The sequence below is a fragment of the Phocoena sinus genome, chromosome 11 (genome assembly GCF_008692025.1).
Source record: "Phocoena sinus isolate mPhoSin1 chromosome 11, mPhoSin1.pri, whole genome shotgun sequence".
NCBI lineage: Eukaryota > Metazoa > Chordata > Mammalia > Artiodactyla > Phocoenidae > Phocoena > Phocoena sinus.
In genome coordinates, this window is record NC_045773.1 from 65,690,788 (window position 1) to 65,713,193 (window position 22,406).

The 22,406-nt window shown below is 38.4% G+C and overlaps 1 protein-coding gene across 2 annotated transcripts in view; it reads right to left on the reverse strand.

Moving 5' to 3' along the window:
• Positions 1-403: 403 nt before the first annotated feature.
• The window catches only part of SRPK1 (SRSF protein kinase 1), an 80,813-nt gene continuing 58,810 nt past the window's right edge, over positions 404-22,406 (reverse strand). The window contains exons 11-17 of one of the 2 annotated variants that reach the window (XM_032648793.1): positions 21,687-22,106; positions 20,838-20,938; positions 13,604-13,711; positions 9,031-9,100; positions 4,794-4,886; positions 4,401-4,493; positions 404-2,895 (exon numbers count right to left, since the gene is read on the reverse strand). In XM_032648793.1, the coding sequence (XP_032504684.1) occupies positions 2,711-2,895; positions 4,401-4,493; positions 4,794-4,886; positions 9,031-9,100; positions 13,604-13,711; positions 20,838-20,938; positions 21,687-22,106 (1,070 nt within the window). In that variant the 3' untranslated portion in view covers positions 404-2,710. The remainder of the gene's footprint in view (positions 2,896-4,400; positions 4,494-4,793; positions 4,887-9,030; positions 9,101-13,603; positions 13,712-20,837; positions 20,939-21,686; positions 22,107-22,406) is intronic. The other variant, XM_032648795.1, reaches the window with a different exon arrangement.

Genomic DNA, 22,406 nt, shown 5'->3' on the forward strand with positions numbered 1-22,406 from the left:
ATTTCTAAGAATTTATACTGAGGGGTGAATGAGACAAGTATATGAAAACTTGTGTATAATAGTGGTCATCAGTCCAGTGCCTTTGAGTTCACAAAACTTTTGACATTTTGCACTTTGTGATCTGTGGGGGAAAAAACCCCACAAATACTGCAAAAATGGTATCAAATGTAGGGAATAACAATTTTCTTAGCATTTTCCAAAATGTACTTTGTTAAATCCCACCCCACGCCCAATTTAAAGATAGAAGCAAAGCTACAAACCCCCCAAAATGGCATGTGTTTAAGTTACACAGTTTCATGGCATATTTAAATTCAAAAAGCAACTCAACCAATCCTTTCCTCCATTCTGAAGCTAGGTCAGATCAACTTGGGCAACAAATAAACAGAAATCTCCTGGAAACATGTAGGTTATTAAATAATTTGTTTATTGTACTGCATTTACAAAGAAAACAGACAATGCAACCAGTAGAAAGAATAAAAATGTGTTTGGGGTTTTATTTTTTACTGACAGCAAATAGAAATCCTTTAGTGAGATCCTGGCAATTTGACATTATGATTGAGTTCAGGAAAGGTAGATGGGGTGCTTGGAAGATCAAATTCTACAGCTGCCTCTTTCTACGGCTTTTAATTCATCTGGCTCCTTAAGTGATAGAGGAAAAGCCCTTGTTTGGTGGGAAAACATTTCCAAAAAGTTACAGGTTCTCTTATTAAAATTTCTCTTCATGTCAGTTGTTAAAACAGGGCCTTCTATTTGGATGTGTTTGGTTAGTTCACCTTAATGTCATCACCAGAATCCCTGTAATTCCACAATTGTGATTTTACAGCATAGAAAAGAATTCAGTTCTAGTCTGGTATTGCTTTAGATGTATATATCGCTGAAAACCCAAAGTGGATTAGAATTGCTGAAGGATTTTCCCTGCCGTTGTTTGATACAATCTATTTTCTTTATTCTTGATAGGTGCATAGAACAGCCTCACTTCAAATTCTTTCTATAGGAACATGTCTGATTTCAGAACTATCCATCAAGGATCGATGAATGGCTGGCCAGTTATTCAGGGTAATATGTTTACGAGTTAAACGGATTGCATAATTGCACCATTTTTTCCTTTGCCTTTGTTGGTAGATAAATGACAGAATCTAGATTCCAATCTCCTGTAAAGGAAGTTGGCTACCTAACAGTCTCATCGGTGCTTTGCTAGTAGAGCCTTAAGTTGCACCTCCTTGGCTTTCTGTAAATCAGAGTCCTGTAGCCGCTTCTGGAGAATGCTGTAATCCCCAAGGCCCACTTGGTCCGTGCAGAACAAGCAGCTGTGACCCCAATCCTGTCCCTCTTTTGCTTTTCAATATGACCCGAGGAATATATGTAATGTCTAGGGCAAGTCTAGGAGAGGCCCATCCTAAAATAATATTCACAATGCCTTTTCTCATTAAAAAAAAAAAAAAAAGCCTCAAGTACATTTCAATCATCTCAAAATTTAAAACTTACATTATACAAAGATATAGCAGCAGAGAATGGCTAACCTTAAACCAAACAAAAAGAGAAAAAAAAACCCTACAACCCTCAAAATAAACAATAAAAAAAAGTGCCATCCCACCCCCCTCCCCTTGGTTCTTGGATCCTGGGATTTCATTTAAGACCTGAATGAAGCCTCTGAGAAAATGAGAAAGGCAAAGCCGTAGGGGGAAACTGCGTTAAGGCTGAATTCTGGACAAGGTAAATAAAAAGCTGTAAATAAAAGTTGGGGACTGTTTGTAAAAGAACCGAGAACTCTAGGACAGTTTCTTCTCAGATGGGAAATCTCTGAAATCCAGTTTTCCTTTCTAGAGTCATCCTGAATTCTTTAGTTATGGGGCAATAAACTCAAGTGCAATGAGTAAAGTGCCAGCCAGGGATTAAAAAACAAAAACAAAAAACAAAACAAAGAGCCAATCAAAGTAACTCTGCTGGTAGGGTACAGAAGAGACATAGGAAAGGACAGTTTGCAGAATATATGTGGTTCTGAAGAAACTACTAGTCAGTGGTTCCATTTTTGTTTCCATCAAAAATCAGACTGAAGATTCGAGGATCTTAGAGTTATTAAAGGATGAAAGGAATTTGACAGTGCTTTGAACAGTGATAAAATGGTACCCAAATATGGTGTTTATACAGCTCATTTAAAAAGATAGCAGTTTAAAAGTCGCAGAAAAAAATGTGAACATAGAAAACAACAGAAACAATCCAGGAAGATGATGCAGCCTGGATACAGCAAGTTTAATATCTCTGCTGTACACAGAAGTAATACCTTTCCCCTTCTCATCCTTATGCTGGCAATAGGATATGCACTAGAAAATTTGACTCTTAGAGTCAGTGAATAAAAGGATGAGCTCATACATCTTCATAGCTCTTTTTAAAAGGATGCTTATAATTTAAAGGATGTCCTAATGGAAAGACAAGGGTACAAGGGTGAGAGGCTGTTTCACATTTTAGTCCATTAGTCTTTGGCAGAGACCAATCAAGGCCAAATTCACCTCGGATGCCCAATGGCTGTGGGGGGATCTCCACAGGGTCAAATAAGCAAACCCAAATGAACATGTTGGATTCAACAAAAACCAAAAAACACCCTAGAAACCCTTGAAGGAAGAGCTTCACCCTGAAAAGGGAAGAGGGAAATGCTTGGAGGGGAGGGGCAGAGGGCCAGCGTGTGATCTCTGCTGCGGTGCTGGGCTGGGGCTTAGGAGTTGAGCCAAGGGTGCCGGAGACAATCAGCGGCAGTGGCCCTCTTCTCGGGGATCAACTCCAACATGGGCAGTAAGAAATCTGTGAAACCAGCTGCCTCTTCCTGAGACCACTCATACTTCTCCACCAGAACCTCAAAAAGGCCCCAGGGTTTCAGCTTCGTGATGTGTTTCAGGTCACCTAAGGTAAAGAGAGTACAAAAGAAACTGACCAACACTGACAAGTGACAAGATCCTTTTGTGGAAATGCAGGAACTAATCCAGATAGTCTATGAAGAATCAAATTTTGCCATCAGAATCTAATCCTTCTCCATTCACAAAGCACATCTCTTCTCTAATGCATTCCTTGGAAAGAAGTGTCTCCATTTTTCACGAGGGCCTAAAAATTTAAAATAATTTTTTTTCTCCACCATTCCAGGATTTTTTGTCCCAATCAAATTGGGCAGGCCTATCAGGAACTAGGTATTCACTAAAATGAATATTAAATGCCTATATACTCAGCATGGTCTCATACGGTGTTCAGAGGCAATTTATCACCACATACCAAGAATAATTTGCTTGTACTCTTTTTTTGGCTCAATAGTTTAGCAAATGTTGCTTCGAAATAAGGCAGTAATTAAAAAACAAAGAGCTAAAACTATGTCAAATGTATAAAAGTAACAAAACTAAAAGAACAAATAAACTTTCAGATACAGCTGCATCACACTCTGTACTATTCTGGAACATTACTTTTTGCCTCCTTGAAACAATGTTTTTTTAAAAAGACGGTCAATGATTAGTGACTTGTTAAGGTAAATGCTGCTTTAAATTTTTTTTCTTACATGACACGTATTTGAAGTCTCTACTGTGGGCAGTGAGTGCCTAATTACCTACTTGGTACATGCCATTAATTTGACTTTGCACACAAGGAAGAAACTATGAAGCACTTCACCATTTTCCTGCCTCTAAGAGAAACATTAAGAAATGTTTCTGAGGATGCCTGCTGTCAAGTGTTGAGAAAGATGGTTTTTCTCAGCACTAGTGTAGAGGTTGTGAGGAAAAAGGGAACCATGGAAAAAAGTCCAGACAGTTTTCTAGTCCCTTCTAGGTCAGGGTTTCATACTTAAGCTTTTAAATATATTTAGAATGCATAAGAAATTCGTATTTAAATACACCAACATATATTATCTAGGCAAAAATTTGAGGTGAGAGTTTTATCTTGTGTTTTCTTCACTAATAAGTGATAACATAACTTATGCAATTCAAAGTATAAAGTTAATTCATATGACTGATGTGTTGAAGTGACTGTGTTAGGTATCACGGACTACAAGGTGAGATGTAGTCCTGCCCTTAAAAAGCTGAAATGACTTGCCCTTTGATAGAACTGCCTCAGCAAAATCTGCCCATTTTTCAGAAGTCCTGTAGTAGGAGTAATCAACCATGTGCCAGCTACTAGACACATAGTAACGAATTTAATATGAAGTAATCTCCATTTATAAAGCAGCAAACTGAGGTTCTGTCAAAGGCCACATAAGTAGTGGAGCAGCTGGGCAGTCTAGCTCCAGGGTCTACTAAGTCACAGCTCAGCATTCAAGGTAGGACCATCCTTCTGTATGTGTTGGGAACACGTACCCAAGCTGTACTTACCTCTTCATTGTTAAACACTTTTGTCCCCTTAATGTCTGGGAACAAACACATTTATTTTACCTTTTTTGGTGAAAAATTCCTTGGAATATTTTCCTGCCACAATGAGCTTGCGCGGCACCTTCCCCAGAAGTTCTATGATCAATGCAATGTGATCTGTATGTTTCAAACATTTCAAGAGGGGGAAAAAAGATATACATAACAGGGGTAACAAATGCAGTTCTAGATATTGGCAGAAAGAGTAGCATGCACACCTCTTTATAAAGCATTTCAGCTTGCTTTCTGTCCTAAATGGGAAAAAGAGGACTCTATCCATCTAATGGAGAATCCAGAAAACCATTAAAAATCAGGTACCCATGACTTGAGTGATAAGTAAAAACAATCTTGGTGTGAATGCACTGCTTCCTGAAGTTGCATCCCTGGGGCCTAGATGAAAACTCATGTTAACAATACTACCTCTGCGATTGAAGAAGTCCTGTGAATATTTCCCACTGAGGGCAAAGCGTCTTGGAATTCTGCCTATCAGCTCTATAATGTGCGCAATGTGGTCTAAAATAGAAGGGTAAGAAGAACAGGATCAAGGACAAGCTGTAAAAGAGCTTTTTCTACGAATAGCTTTTTCAAGAACTAGCTGTTTAAAAGTAAGTACAAGTAAAACCGAGGATACTCAAGGGAAGCCTGGGAAGGCCAAGAATTATTTCCGGTGGTTTGTCACTTGATAGTAGTTGGCAAGTCCCATTCTGGAGTTTGGAGGCTTATCTATAATATTTTATTTCTATTTTGTCTATATCTAGGTCCAGGTGGGTTTTCCAGCTAAGCTACAAGAGTGTAGCAATATGCTTTACGACATTCTAGGACAGACATTTATTTATTTATAATAGTGCTCTGGGCTTCACAGAGTAATAATATCACTTTAAGAATGTTCATGACAAAGCACTCACATATGATCGAGTTTTCACAATCACCCTGTAAAACAGGGCAAAAATTAATACCCCATTTTAAAGGTGAAAAGTGGAACCTCTGGGAGAACGGCCTACTTGAAGCCACAAGGCCAATAAGAGCCAGAACTCAAATGAAAACCCCTATCTTATCATGTCTAGTCCAGAGGTTTTTTCGTTTTGTCTGTTTTTTAATTTAAAAAATCACATTATTAAAGAAAAAATGAGCACAAACATTTAAAGTATAGCTACTTGACTATCTTTGGCCACTAAAATGTTTACGTCATGTAGTGTCTTGTAACTGTCACAGCAGGCATATGGACTGTGAGCACTGCCAGGGAGGTGGGCAGTCTGCCACCAGCAGACGAGCTTGGGACCAGCCAGCATCCACACCTACAGACAGGTCTATTACTTTTTCTGCAGGTGACAAAAAGTAAAAATATGAAGAGGCTTTAAAAAGTGATGGCTCCTAGCTACAAAACAGCTTTAAAAATGACTTTAATCCTGTAGTTACAGAATCCAGGTCAAAAGCAATCACTTAAAACTTCCAATAATGTATCTTAGAGGAAAATCATATGCTAGAGACATACACTTATCTGGGAATTTGTGAAGGTTTCAGGTCATATCTATTTCTCATGTAAAGGACTCAGTGGTGTCATTTTAAAAGAACTTTATGAATTCACTATAACTTTTGGGCAGTTTTTACTGAATTTATGGTTTGGTAACAAGTATTTGGCTGCCAAAAAATTTCTGCCATTTTAGGCAGGATCTGCAAGTAAATATCTTTGTATAAATTAATTATAAATGAGACTATAATTTGTCTTACTGTAAACTTCCAAGTAAAGTATTGGTTCTTTTAATATTTTTCCTACCAAGGAATTATTTTTCCCTTAAAATTGTTATATTACTTTAAATTCCAGCAACCTATCTCTGGCTTATCAATTAATCATAGGATTAATATATCTGACAGGCAAAATTATCAACTATTATTCCAAGATTTAGGGTTGTGGAATGTCCCTAACAACAGAGGACATGCTACTTAGGCCCCAGTCTTACCAGGACTTGTAACACTATGCATACACTAGCCAGGGGATAGGGTTTGCTTTTTCCTGCTCCTATGGGCCAAACAGTAGTAATCTGAGGTTTTATCTAAGGGCTGGAATAGGAGGGAATAAATTAGGATATAAATATCTAGGGTAACTGGTTCTCCCTTTTCCCTTACTTGAGTCTTTTCATATACATTTCAATTTTCAGGTTTGGTAGCATAAGATCCTGTACAATGTAATTCTAGCCACGATATGAGTCTGTACCACACACTATTTATAGGGAATCCAGGGAAATAAAGAGAAAAAAGTTAATTACCCTTGCAAACAGATATGATAGGGCATTTCTAAAATGATGTTAAGTCTACAGCCCCAAACTTATAACCCAGAAAAAAGCAAGCAGATAACAGGGAAAAATCAAGTGTGTACACAGGTAGTAATTACAGTAACAGGGGCTTATATACAGAAAACATGTCCAAACTGTACCCACCAAAACAGGCATATGGCTATGGTGATTAGTTAGCAGAGCATTTTTCAAACGGTACTTATTAGGAATATCAGCAGGCCTTACTAACATTGCCTTTTGACATCCCAGGGGACCAGTTTGAGAACTAGCACTGTTGGTTCCATAAAGCATAACCTGATTTCCCCAAGAATCAAGGAAAGCACCGAAAGTAAAAGACATAATTTCCGCATTGGGAGGGTACACTGGTAGTGCTCTCTCAAAGTAATCCCCATTAATCCTGAAAACAAAAGCGCCAAAACTGTATAATAAAGAAGGTAAAACATTCCTTTAATAAAGTTTTCTTATTCACATTATTATTTCATCTAGTTACTTGAATGCCACTATGATTTTTAAAAAATCATCACACATTTAGTTGTCTGCTTTCACAGCCTCTCAGAACATCTGACACCTTGGGCTTTTCCCACTGGTATCGCAAAATATAAACCAATAATATTTTGTTTTAAAATGGAATCCAAATGTTAGTATCATTTCAAAAGAAAAATACAGCTTTAATTTTCAGAAAGGAGAAAAAAGAATGCTAAATGTTGTACAATTTATATAGACAAATAGGATATATTCTCTGCATTCAAGTAGTGTGTATCTGATAAAATCGACTTCCAAATAAAGTTGCAAGCATAACTGGGCAACAAGTTGAAGAACAGGCAGATCCAAACTGGGTAAAGAATGAATCACTGATTTACACAGGAAGGAAAATGACTAGATGTTTTATAAGAAACCTGGCAAGTATTGGTTTGGCCAAAAGGTTCCTTCGGGTTATGACGTAAGATGGCTCTAGTAGCACTTACCTGTCTTTAACTTCATTCAAAACAATTTTGTTAGACTGTATGTGACAGCTTGTCTTATCAGTGTGCGTTTTAAAAAACGACATCAAAATTGGTGAATTTTTGTGAAAAAAGCAACATTTTCAGCATATTATGCTTTTTTATTTCAAGAAAGGTAAAAACACAACTGAAACGCAAAAAAAGATTTGTGCAGTGTATGCAGAAGGTACTGTGACTGACAGAATGTGTCAAAAGTGGTTTGCGAAGTTTCATGTTGGAGATTTCTCGCTGGATAATGCTCCACGGTTGGGTAGACCAGTTGAAGTTGGTAACGATCAATCGAAACATTGAGAACAATCAACGTTATACCACACAGGAGACAGCTGACATACTCAAAATATCCAAACCAAGCGCTGAAAATCATTTGCACCAGCTAGGTTATGTTAATTGCTTTGATGTTTGGGTTCCACGTAAGTTAAGTGAAAAAAACCTTGATCGTATTTCTGCATGCGATTTTCTACTTAAATGTAATGAAAATGTTCCATTTTTAAAACAAATTGTGACGAGCAATGAAAAGTGGATACTGTACAATAATGTGGAACAGAAGAGATCGTGGGGCAAGTGAAATGAACCACCACCAATCACACCAAAGGCTGGTCTTCATCCAAAGAAGGTGATGTTGTGTACATGGTGGGATTGGAAGGGTGTCCTCTATTATGAGCTCCTTCCAGAAAACCAAACGATTAATTTCAACAAGTACTGCTCCCAATTACACCAACTGAAAGCAGCACTCGACGAAAAGCGTCCAGAATTAGTCAGCAGAAAATGTATAATCTTCCATCAAGATAACGCAAGACCACATGTTTCTTTGATGACCAGGCAAAAAATGTTACAGCTTGGCTGGGAAGTTCTGATTCAACTGCCGTATTCACCAGACATTGCACCTTCAGATTTCCATTTATTTCAATCTTTACAAAATTCTCCTAATGGAAAAAATTTCAATCCCCTGGAAGACACCTGGAACAGTTCTTTGCTCAAAAAGATAAAAGTTTTGGGAAAATGGAATTATGAAGTTGCCTGAAAAATGGCAGAAGGTAGTGGAACAAAAGGGTGAGTACGTTGTTCAATAAAGTTCTTGGTGAAAACGAGTCTTCTATTTTTACTTAAAAACTCAAGGCACTTTTTGGCCAACCCAATACAAGTTTTAGTTTAACCAACTGTGGCCTTTTCTCTAATTCTTATATAGAATTCTTTAATATCTATTATAAAATATCTAGGATACCTAATATTTAACATTAAATATCTTATATTTCTATCTTTTCTGGGACTTATATATACTTAGCACACTAAGAAGACTAAGGCTCTTCCGTACTAGCAAATTACATTAGCCACCGTGCACAGACATCCTTGGTTGAGGGGACTTACCTTCATCTCGAGTGTACTCTTCCCCTGAATGAGGTTCAAATAAATAGTCGCCTGTGGCCAGTTCAAAGGCCTAAGAAAAAGAGGAAAGCTTATGAAAGCATAAAAAAGAAAGACGTTTGGGAAGTTTACTGCTATTTGGCTCAATTTTAAGTAATTTTTTCTTCTTGGAAAACCTGCAAATGATTATTTAAAAAATTCTCTAAGATTATTCCTAAAAAGCTTTCCTTTCACACCTGTACCTTAATAAAATGGAGCAGGAAAACTGCAAAAACTCAGTTAATATCAATACGTGGATTATTCCAAGCCCTGTACACCCCAATCTTTCAATCAGTAATTCAGCTCTCTTAAGTTTCTCTTTTTGCTCAGAGAGGGGCATATCTAAGGTGATTCTAAGTTATTAAATTATTAATGAGATAAACATGAATAACTTATAACTTCACATGGCTAGAAATTAACATTCTGTATCTAAAATCAAAACCAAAAAATTCAGACATTTTTCTACCTATGACTCTTCAGTGTTTGGTAAAAAGTACATTTTTAAAGTTTTGCTTTGGAAAAGCACTGCCCCAGATAAAGAGTCCCCAATTCCTAGGTCTACAGAAAAAGATTAAGTATAAATGGAGTCAGGAGCTACTCATATTGACCAGCAGGTTAGCATCCACCAACCAGGAAAGGCACATGTCCCCTATAACAAGAAAACGTCTTGTAAATAGTGATTGAGAGAGACTGAAAAAGTGATTTCCTCAGGAATAAGTGTCAACCAGTACAGAAGGACAGCATGTGAGTGATGGGGTTGTATTAATTTTTCACTGACTAAAAATAAACCAAGTAATTTAACAGCAGTTTTAAAAAGGACCTTATTGATATAAAAAGTACAGTTATAAGTCAACTGCTAGCCATGGGTCAGTTTTGGTTGACTCAATGGTACTAACCAGCCCAGACAATCTCAAGAACTGTGGAGTGGATTTAGTTGGGGCACATTCTCAATTCAGACCCATGTCTAGGTCTTGGTGGTTTGCCAGTGTTAGGATAGAATAGCCTTTCTCAAAAAATGTATAACCTGGGCTGTACCACTACCCAGAGCAAGGCCACAAAAGCAGAAGTTTCAGGATTGTCTCTAAAATGTCAGAGATGCTGTGGCTTCTTGCTAGGCATAGCTTGTTTTACATGCTAGCAGTTTGTTATGAAACTGAACTACACTGATAAACAGATACCTGTTTCACCCTCTAATTATCCTGAGGTTTACGGTCTCAAAGCAGAACAGAAACAATTTGTGATTCTTATTCATCAAAGTTTGTCAGTCTCTTCTGAAACCAGTACTTTAATTTTTCCATCTCATAGTGGGGGATTCAGTGAAGATATTAAAGCTAAAAAAAAAAAAAGTAGATAGTTTTCTAAAAGTTTAAAATATTCTAAAATTTTCCACCTAGATACTTATAACTAGTTACCTAAAGTTCTCTAAAAGAACTTTATTTTTGGAACATAAGGTAGTTGCTAGTAGTTACAATTTTATAAATAAGATAACAGTAAAAAAAAACCAAACCAAACCGAAAGATCACAACATCAGAAATGAAAACTAGTAGAAACTCTAGATTACAAAACACCTAGTTAAACATCTTTCCTTTACAGATGAGAAAACTGACCAGAACAGAAAGGCCAAGTCCATCCTAGAATCCACGGCTCCTGGTGCCCACTCCTGTGCTTGTCTCACACTGACCACAGGGCCTATTTTACGTCAGTCAGGGTCATGCTAACAGACAGAGGCAAAATCAGGGAAGGTATGATAAATCCAGTGTGCTGGTACATCCAGATAATGGAATATTATTCAGTGACAAAAAGGAATGAGCTATCAAGTCATAAAAAGACATGGAGGAACCATAAATGATATTACAAAGTGAAGAAAAGCTAACCTGAATTATACTGTATGATTCCAACTATGACATTCTGGAAAAGGCAAAACTATAGAGACAATAAAAACATCAGTGGTGGCCAGGGGTTGGCAGGGGGTGCAGATGGATGAAGAGACAGAGCACAGAGGATTCTTAGGGCAGTGAAACTATGCTGTATGATACTATAATAGTAGATACATGTCATTACAAACTTGTCAAAATCCACAGAACGTTTGAAGAATTTTAAAACATCTATTCTTTATTAATTCTTAATGCTCTTCACAGAGCATTCCCTTCTTATAACTTTCCTTCTAACTTTGTAGTCTCAATCACTGAAGTGGCAGGCAATCTCTCAACTTGCCTTTTTACCTCAGAAAGGGTCCCAATCTTTCCATCAATTAATTGTACTAGATGAAGGATGATCCATCTCTCCAGGCACTTCTGATATTCCAAGATTTATTTTTATTCTCTGAGTATGGTGAAATTTAAAGCACGTTTTCTACATCTATTAGCAAAATGAGAGAAATTTGGGGGAACAAATGGGCCTCAAGTTTTCATGATATTGTCTCAAGTCAGGTAAGTGCTTTCCCTCCTTTGGTCAAAAAAATTCCTGCACATGAGCTGGTCCAAAGAGGGGCCAAGGTTAATCCACCCCCCTTTCATCTTTTTTGCCTTTTTGCCTCCTTAAGCCTGACACTGTACATACTATGTTACACAGCAAGCAGGACCTACTGCCCTCAATTAACCCACTACTAAGAACCACATCATAATAAATCAGATGCCACCTACAAACTAGCTGTATTTTGTATGGCGGCATCTCTATCAATTATTTCCTCTACCAACTCAATCCAAATCAGATTCCTCAACACAAAGCTTTAAAGTATGGCAAGAAAGAAGATTTTCTTCCAATGTTCTTTCACCTTGTGCACACAATACCAAATCACCTTCAATTTAGAAAGCCCTCCCCCTTAAAAGACCACAGACATGCCATAACAAAATAATTTAGAAGGTCATGCCATATTAACATGGTTTAAACTTTATTATCTTTGGAAGACAAAGGTTTTCAGGAATGTGGGCGTCAAAGAAATCTATGACACAAAACAGGTTGGGGCTTCTAGTCTGTCCTTTCTCTTTTAAGTTTTCCCCAAAGTTGACTATAAATACTAAATGTTAATTGAAATGACAGTTTAATATGTTTCTGATTTAGTTCACTCATTTGATGGTCCACAAATATTTATTAAGTATTATTGTATACTAAAGAATTTGTTTGATCTTGTTCCTGTTTCCCGGGAGGAAGCCTCTCAACTCTTGGGCTTTCCAAGTGATAAACGTGCCTTTTGTTATTCATGGTGGGCCCCTTTGGACCACACTTAAGTTTATACTGATGAGGTGACTCATAGTGGGCCCCTAGACACAGTTTCAAGAGGGGGGCTGGATATGCCACCAAGTTGGACAAGACCAACTGTGCAATTAGAGGGTTGAGGCTTTGGGCTGAGTGTTGTCAAAACTGACCTCCCAACCTCTCAGGAAGGGAAGGGGGCTGGAGACTGAGTTCAACCACATGACCAATGATTCAATAAATCATGCCCAAGTAACGAAATCTCAGTAAAACCTTTGGGCACCTAAAGCTTGGGTAAACTTCCCTGGTTGGTGATACACACTGACGTATCAGGAAACTGATGTGTCCTAAGAACACCTTTGGTACCCTCTCAGACCTCACTGTATGCATGTCTTCATTTGGCTGGTCCTGATTTGTAACCTTTATATCAAAACTGTAATGTTTTAGCACTTCCCTGAGTTGTGTGAGTCATTCTAGCAAACTACTGAATCTGAAAGGACAATGGAAACTCCCAATTTGTAGCCAGATGGTCAGGAGGTACAGGTGGCCTGTGGACCCCAGAGCTTGCAGCTGGTGTCTGAAGTGAGGGTAGTCTTGTGGAAAACTATGCCTTTAATCTGTGAAGTCTGTGATAACTCCGGGAAGTTAGCATTAGCAGTGCATTGCACCCCCTCAAAATGTCCCAGGCCCTGCACCAGACACTTAGCTATACATTATAGACATGGTTCCTGCCAGTACTTAAAATGAGTGGAAGAGAAAAAAGTAAATCCACAATTACATATTGAAGAGTACACTCCACTTCAGGAAACAATATAATATGTTCCAACATGAGGCTATCTGTGGGAAGTCATTTAATATCAGCTAAGTCTGACTACTTGAGTAGTTGCCTGACAAGGACAAAGCAGCAACTTATGAATCCATGGATGACTGAGCTTCATATCCTGTGAGGTGCAAAGACGGCTGAGTGACTGCTAAACTGTACAGAATGAAGCAGTTTCCAGGGTTTTCCCTAATCTGAAAACAGATCAGAGCTTAGGGCAAGGGTAAGGGTAACTTCTCCTCATCAAAAGCAGCACCGCGTCTGAGCAGTTGTTTTTAGCCGCCCCGCAACCCCAATCTGTACTGGGAAACATTTGGTTCCTTCACCTAACAGAAATTTGGCAGGAACCGAACGGAATGTCAGATGTTTGTAACTAAGCTTTTAAATTCAGACCTCCCCAGACACGGGATTCAGAGTGCCAGTGATGAGTCAGAAAAAAAATCCTTTTCTGTTTGTTAATCCACTGGTCTACTGAAATTAGCAAATTACCACGTAACAAGTTAAAGTCAATGGGAAAAACATTACCATGCACGCTGTGCTCCAAATGTCAGCAGGGGTATTATAGCCAGATCCTATCAGAACTTCCAAGGAGCGATACTGCCTTGTCTGAATATCTTCAGTGAAATGTTTGTGCTGAGTAAATGAAGAAAGAAACAGTATTTAAAAATTCCTTTATTCTAAAAAGTAACAAGTCATGATTGCTTAATGATGGAGATTAAAGTAAGTTCACCGAAGCTTTCCCCAAACCAAAGTTCCCATGTGGCTAACTTCTTAAGTATCATTTAGATGTTATTAGCTCCAAACAGCACTTTTCTTTATATGCTGTCTACTCCAAATTATTTCTCTAAACATAAGTCTGAACTTAATATAGATACACAGGTTAGGGAATAACAATCGCTTTTTAAGAAATGGAAACCTATTACCCCAAACAAAAATTAAGCTGTTCATTTGTCTAAAATTAATAACTTGTATTTCAACAAATAAATGATACAAATTTAGGTTCAGTTCAAACTCTTCTTGCTGTGTGCTCATTATAGGAAAATAAAAGATGTAAGTTTCAAGTTTTAAGAACCTTATAAATACCACCTATAAAGACTTCTTGCTCTCATTCTCTTTTGCCTCCCTCACTCCTCCAAAAATATCAAACACGAATCTTGGGGAAACAGAGACCATGTTAAGCACCATGGGGATGCAATCAGCAAAACGTTTCTTTAACACATGTATGGGAAAGAAAGGGAAAACCTCTATATAAAAGCAACTTAAGAGACACAGTACCCAGTCTGGCATTCATGGATTTTATTTGGATCTTGTTCTAAACAAAATTAGAGGAATGTTTATGAGATAACTGGCAAAACTGACTGAATATTTGATATTAGTTAACTGTCAACCTTTTTAGGTGTTAACAATGGTGTCATGGTTACCTAAAAGAATCATTTTTTAGAAAGCCATATTTACAAATGAAAATAAGATGCCTGGGATATACTTCAAAATGATCTGGAGTGGGGATATAGGTGAAAAACAGGCAATGAGTTGATAATTGCTGGGTGACACTAGTATAACAGCAGGGGAGTTCATTCCACTCTCTACTTTTGTATATTTTTGAAATTTTCCGTAATAAAAAATAATACAGAAAAAAGAAGCTTCAAATGAGCCATACACAGGAAACAAAATTCAGATAATATTAAAACATGTAGTGTGAAAGATGATTTTCTAATCCTATTAAAAATTTAAAAAACAAACAAACAAAAAAACAAGGAACAGCATTTCTGAACAGGAGAAATTAGGCAGAGAAACCTTCAGGCAGAAAAACCAGCATTGACCAGAGCTCCACAGGGTACTGGACTAAGTTTGCAAAAGAGCAAAAAGTACTTCAGTGGAGGGAACATCATAAATAAAGGCACAGAAGACATTTGCTAAAGCCAAACATAGCTAACTGCTAGGTTGAAGAGTTTCAATTTCATTTGGCAGACAAGAGAACACCACTGCACGTTAGTAAACAGGACAGTGTACTGTAAGAAGACTGATAGGACCTCTGAGAACACCATTCCAGTAATCTTCTGGTTTGTGGCCAGATCTAGGCTTAGTAATGAACATCTGAACAATGGCTGTGGAAATAGGGAAGGAAGAGTTAAAACCAAGGACATTCACAGAAAGAATGAGCACAATTTAAAAATTCAATTCAAGTGGGAGACAGGAGGAAGAGTCAAAAAGAACTCTGTGGTAGAGGCTGTCGACAAAAACACGGATGGAGAGATTTAGAGAGGGAAGTGGTTTTACAGGAAAACAATGGGTTCAGATACTGAGTTTGAAATGGAAATGTACTACAGGCGATACAGTTAGAAAAATGAACATGCTGTTCAAGGGAGTTGTCTTTACTCATCATGCCTCACTACTGCCTTACAAATACACTGTAAATGATAAATGAGGTCAAGAATCAGCAAAAGTAAAGAAGGTGGATTGGAAACATACACATCCACTCACTCCTGAAACTCCACTTTTGTAGCGAATCCAGCGTTAATTTTTTTTCTTTTTTGCGGTACGTGGGCCTCTCACTGTTGTGGCCTCTCCCGTTGCAGAGCACAGGCTCCGGACGCGCAGGCTCAGCGGCCATGGCTCACGGGCCCAGCTGCTCCGCGGCATGTGGGATCTTCCTGGACCGGGGCACGAACCCGTGTCCCCTGCATCGGCAGGCGGACTCTCAACCACTGCGCCACCGGGGAAGCCCCAGCGTTAATTTTTTTTTTTTTTTTTTTTTTGCGGTACGTGGGCCTCTCACCGTTGTGGCCTCTCCCACCGCGGAGCACAGGCTCCGGACACGAAGGCCCAGCGGCCAAGGCCCACGGGCCCAGCCGCTCCGCGGCACGCGGGATCCTCCCAGACCGGGGCACGAACCCGTGTCCCCTGCATCGGCAGGCGGACTCCCAACCACTGCGCCACCAGGGAAGCCCCCCAGCGTTAATTTTTAAAGCATAAACTGACAAAGACAGAAAAGGCAAAGGAGTCAGAGCAATACAATTTAGAAGCTGGAAAGCAGAGAGATCACTGGCAAGTGTCTTAATGGATCCAAGAAAGCTGAATAATAAGCCATTGGGGAAAGCGGAGAAGCAGTGTGAGGTATTCCACAGTAGTCCTCCCAAGGCTCAGGATTTGGTGGTATCAGGTATCTCTGGAAGTAGCGGGGAGGGTGGGATTCAACAAAGGAATACTGCTTTAGAATATCTTTTAAAGAAAGAGAGCTCCAGAACACAGGACATGATGTAGTATAACAGCCTTTCCCTGGCCTGACAGACACTTAGAGGTTTTCTCTGGAGTGGGTAATACAGTTTCTGGAGGATGCTCGGCATGGTTGAGGGGAGAGTACTATCCTGAAAACAGGGAAATTAAGTGACTACATGTAATTGCATGTTGAACCCCAATTTTCTTGCTTAACTCAGTTTCCAAAACACTAGCAGCCACGCATTCACTCCCCAGGTAAGAGATCTGAGGAAGACTAAGTTTTCTGCAGGAAGTATGACCAATCCAAGACCCTGACATCTGAGGATGAAATGAAATAGCTCAGACAAATCATTTTATAGTGAATGACAGTCAACAAGAACCACCCAGGCACAAAGCTTCCAAACAGCTTTCTGGCACTCCATTCATATGGTCAGTTTTTTGTTTAATGATCCTGAACAAAGAAGGCAAGAGACACTATGTAAAGAAGAAGAGGACTTCCCTGGTGGCGCAGTGGTTAAGTATCCACTTGCCAATGCAGGCAACATGGGTTCAATCCCTGGTCCGGGAATATCCCACATGCCGTGGAGCAACTAAGCCCGTGAGCCACAACTACTGAGCCTACGTGTCGCAACTACTGGAGCCCACGTGCCTAGAGCCTGTGCTCTGCAACAAGAGAAGCCACGGCACCACAACAAATAGTAGCCCCTGCTCACCGCAACTAGAGAAAGCCCACATGCAGCAACGAAGACCCAATTCAGACAAAAAAAAAATCAGACACTTGTGAATTACAGGTTGATAAAATGAATATTTAAAAAAAAAAGAAGAAAATGTCAAAAATGAAAAAATAATCAATATCCTCTCAGAGATAATCAGGGAACCAAAGAACTCTTGGAAAGTAAGGATATAATAGGAGAAATAAGAAAAAATAAGGCTTAAAAGAACAAGCTGAGAAATCTCCCAGAAAATAAGCAAAAAGAAAAATACTAGAAAATAGGAGAGAAAGAAAATGAGAGAACCTGCATAAATCTAACATTTGAATAATGAGATTTCAGAGCTAGAGAATTAAAAAAAAGAAAAAAAATCAAGAAAGAATCAAAACCAAAGAACCAGAGTTTCAATACTGAAAGTGCACACTGGGTCCCTTAGCTAATCGATGAAAACAGACCTCATGAGGCACATCGCTGTGAAATGGTCCTGCAGACTTTCACAGGGGAAAAGGCTTCATACAAAGGTCCAAGAATCAGAATGACTTTGGTCTTTTAGCAGCAATAAGACAGGAAACTAGAAAACAATGGAGCAATGACAAACATTCTGAGGGAAAACGATTTTCAACCTAGAATTTTACATGCAGCCAACTGAGTGTAAAAACAGAATAAAGACATTATTAGACACACAAGCATGCCCACTCCCTCAATCACACACACCCTTTCTGAGGAAGCTACTAAAAGTTGTATATACTTCAAACAAACAAACAAAATAGGGAGGGTGGGAGATGCAAGAGGGAGGAGATATGGGGATATATGTATAGGTATAGCTGATTCACTTTGATATAAAGCAGAAACTAATACACCATTGTAAAGCAATTATATTCCAATAAAGATGTTAAAACAAGCAAACAAACAACAAACAAACAAAAACCATGATGGAGTAAACCAAGAAGATCAGAGAGACAGGAAACGGGATATAAAAATAATCTCCAGGACATTTATGAAAGGAAATCCCAAGTGGCAGTGATGCAGCAAGCTACAGGGCAACCCAAGAGATGAACACAAATTAGCAGAGCACAGGTTCCAGATAGAGCTCTTTAGGAAGAAAAAGTTGAAACAATACCCAAGGTATCCATGTGTATTAAAGTGTAATCATAGCACTGGATCAAAGTGTGGGGTGGAATTAAGTGATAAGTAATACAAAGACAACTAAGCAAATGAAACACAGTGTTAGGCAGAAAGGGAAAAGGAATCATACCACAATATATGCTTAGTTCAGCTGAAGACAGCATTAGAGTCCTAATAATGTAAACATGGAGTCATTTAGCCAAGTCATATTAAATTGACAAGATAGGGGATGGTTGTAGTGGTAGGTAAGTCGTACTTTCCAAAAGGCAGAAATACCTAAAACTGAAAAAAAGAATTGGAAGCAATATACCCAATTTACTTATTAGCAATGCGAAGGTAAATACCCTCATGTGGGGAGTGACAAATTGGCAAAGGGAGGGGGGACAGATTTTTGAATCAAAATCTATGTAAGTGTCCCTAAACTATATATGCATGTGCATAACTGATGAGCAAAAGTATAATATTAAAAAAAATCAAACTCTTTGAAAATCATGTAAAATTCCATTACCAAATACCACACGCTGCTGTGCTTAAGAGACCAACAAGATATGAGGTTAGACCAAGATCCAGCAGGACAAGGCACCCATGTCCAGTTCACCACTGTCCTAGTGCCCAGGTCAGAATATGTACCCATATATTTGCTGAATGAATAAATGGATGAGAAGAATGTAAAGTCATTTTAGCACAGAGACCCATTAAAAAATGTATATAATAGTTGAAGAGAGAGAGATTAATTCTGTTGTAGTAAAAATAACAGGAAAGACTGCACCCAAATAAAGCAGAGTATGCCAAATGCATAACACAGGCACGAAGGAAGGTGTTCCAAACACAAAGGCAAAGGAGCTTGAAACATGATGTGAGCAGGAAACTGACAAACATTTGAAGTTTATATCATGTGATATTTGTTAGAGTCAGTATTTTCCTCTGTAATTGTTTTACTTAAATATTTAATGAGCACCTCCTATATATTGGGCACTGTTCTAAGTACCATAGATACAGCAGTGAATGAAAAAAACCTCTGCTGTGATGGGACATACATTATAGCGAGAGGGATATTAAACAAACAAATATCTAGTATCAGATTGGGTTAAGTGCTGTGGAGAAAAAAGAATCGAGGGAGGAGAGGAAGAAAAAGAAAATGGGTGTAAAGAGTGGTGGTTTGCTAATTACTGTATGTTAGGTGTTCAGGGGAAGATCTCCCTGGTTAAGATGACATCTCAATAGGAACTTGAAGAAAATGAAGGAGTGAATTATACACATTATCTTGGGAAGAGAATTCCAGGCAGAAGAAATAATAAGTGTTTTTTGCTTGGTGGTGTGTGGGCCATGGTAGGGACTTTGGCACTCATTCTGAAGGAAGCCACCACAAGGTTTTAAGAATATCTGACGTGACTTGCATTTAAAAGGATCACTCTGAGAGCTATGTTGAGAACAGTCAGTAAGAGGGAAGGACAACAGAAGAGAGAAGTGAGGAGGCTAATGTAAGTCACCCAGGTGAAAATATATGGTGGCCTGGACTGTCTGGTGGCGTGGTGAAATAATTCTAATTCCTTGAAAAGCTTTTCTACATTTCTATCAGTCAGTGCTAAGCACTGACTTCATTTTTTCCACAAAGTTATCACAATATTCTAGAATCGATATTGAAAGTGAGATCCTTCTAGGTTATGAACCACTAGATATAGGATGTCATGTGGAATAGGGAATTTGAAGTACAAAAGTAAACCTAAGACCTATTAAAGTGGATTTTGCCTCAAACTGTCTCCAATATCCCTGTTTACAAAGCATATAGCTCTTTGAATAGTAACATTTATGTGCAAATCATTCTATTGTAGATTTTTTAAAGATACTCATTAAAAATAACACAAAAGGGCTTCCCTGGTGGTGCAGTGGTTGAGAGTCCGCCTGCCGATGCAGGGGACACGGGTTCGTGCCCGGTCCGGGAGGATACCACGTGCCGCGGAGCGGCTGGGCCCGTGAGCCATGGCCACTGAGCCTGCACGTCCAGAGCCTGTGCTCCGCAACGGGAGAGGCCACAACAGTGAGAGGCCCGCGTACCGCAAAACAAACAAACAAACAAAAAAACAAACAAAAAAAACACAAAAAGCATTCTTAACTAGGTAAACAACAGTATTAATATGACACTATACGTCAAAAACCTCCTTTAAAAAAAGTACCTAACTTCTGACTTAGTAATTTCATGTCTAGGACATCCTAAGGTCAACTTCAAAAGACTCATGAGCAAAGATGTTCATCACAAAGAACTGTCAAGAGTATGTAAAGGTTATAGTATACTGGCAAATACCACATAACCAACTGAATTTGATGTAAATTTCTGGTTGACAAAAGTGTTCGAAATATATTAAATGAATTAAAAGGTTACAATTAATAAGTTAGATGCTGATTTTAAAAATAGGGGAAAAGTATGAACGTGGGTATTGAGAGTAAGAAAGTCAATGAGGATATAGATAAAACAAAACCGGCCAGGAGTTGAAATTACTGAATCTGGGTGACAGGTACCTGGAATAGGGGCAGGATCATACCATTCTCTCTACTCGTGTAAATGGTTAAAAAGTAAAAAAAAAGTTCACTAAAATGTTAACTAGCAATTTGGGTATAGAACTGCAGATGTTTTCTTCTTTTAGCACAACTAAGTCCAAGTTCTCATTTATCCCCAGTCACTTCAAAAGACTGAGACAAGTTTCACTTACCACCCAACAGGCATTTCCAAGATCAGCAATCTTCACTTGGAGCTTTTCTGCATTTTTTGGCTCAAGGGGATTAACAAGAAAATTTCCAGCCGTGGATTTTCCTATAGACAACAGGTATCATCAATAAGACTGTTCAATGAACACAGAAATAACCAAAGGTTAATGAAACTCTATGAAGTAATTCACCCAGGTCCCCAACTGGCAACCTACAATAAATTTTCTAAAATAAACCAAGTAAAGCAACATCCTGACTTCCCAGAATTAAAACCTCTGCCTTCACAGCAACAAGTAAAATGCTGTATACTCACTGTTTAACCAATAAAAATCAAACTGAGCTACACATTTACACACTGAAGGTAACTTGGACACCTGCTGTAAAGCTATATTTATAACAACAATGGTACTTTTAGTTTAGAAATTCATGAAAAATTTTTTTGTGTGGTGAATTAAAAAAAATTGTATAGCTGATTTACAACATATTAGTTTCAGGTATAAAACATAGCAACTCAGAATTTTTATAGATTATAATCCATTTAAAGTCACCAAAAAGTAATGCTATATTTCCCTGTGCTGTACAATATATATCCCTGTAGTCTATCTATTTTATTATATATGGTAGCTTGTTCCTCTCAATCCCCTACTCCCACCCCTCCTTTCCCTTCCTCCCTCTCCACACTGGTAACCACCTATCATTCTCTATACCTGTGAGTCTGTTTCTGTTTTGCTGAATTCATGTTTTATTTTTTAGGTTCCACAGATAAGTGACAACATACATTATTTGTCTTTGTCTGTCTGACTTATTAGAAATTCATGAACACGTTATGCAGGGAAGGAGTACTGGGGAAGTACCTTTGTTGTCTAGTGGTCCATTATGTTCTTGCTCTTGCTCATCTTCACAGGGTATCTCTGCTCGAATGCTTTCTTGAAGTTGGCTAATGTCCTGTGCACTGAATGACCGGTCTACATTTGATGAAGACTGGCACATCATGGTATCTGACACCTCAGAGGTTACAGGTGTACAGGAGTCTGTTTCTTGAGATGTGCTGCTGTCTCCATTTTGGGAACTTAGAAAACTAGGTTCCTGCTTCAAATTTTGGACATCACAGCCATTAGCATTACGTAGATCCTCTTTAAGCCTCAATGTTTCTTTATTATTGTTCTCAGTATAATTAACGACTTCAATTACTCCATTGCAATTTATTTCTGCTGCATCACCCTCTACACCATGTTCCGTAAGTGTTTGATCCTGGTGAATGGTACTTGACTCTTCTAAGGAACAAAGACAAAAAGGACGTACGTGTATGCATATGCATGAAAGAACAAAAAAAATCTCTCCACAAGATTAAAACGTTTTCTAGAACTTATACAGGGTGACAGAAAAACATGACTGCACATCTAAAATCTATTTATGAAAGGACAAAGATCTTCTTATTCTTACCCAATTGCTAAATGAGGTCTACGTTGCATTTCCTGAGAAAAGTTAGAAATTACATTTGAATATTACCTACCTAACATTTATGACAAATTCTGTATTCTTACTGTATAACGACACCCCCAGAGATGTTGTAT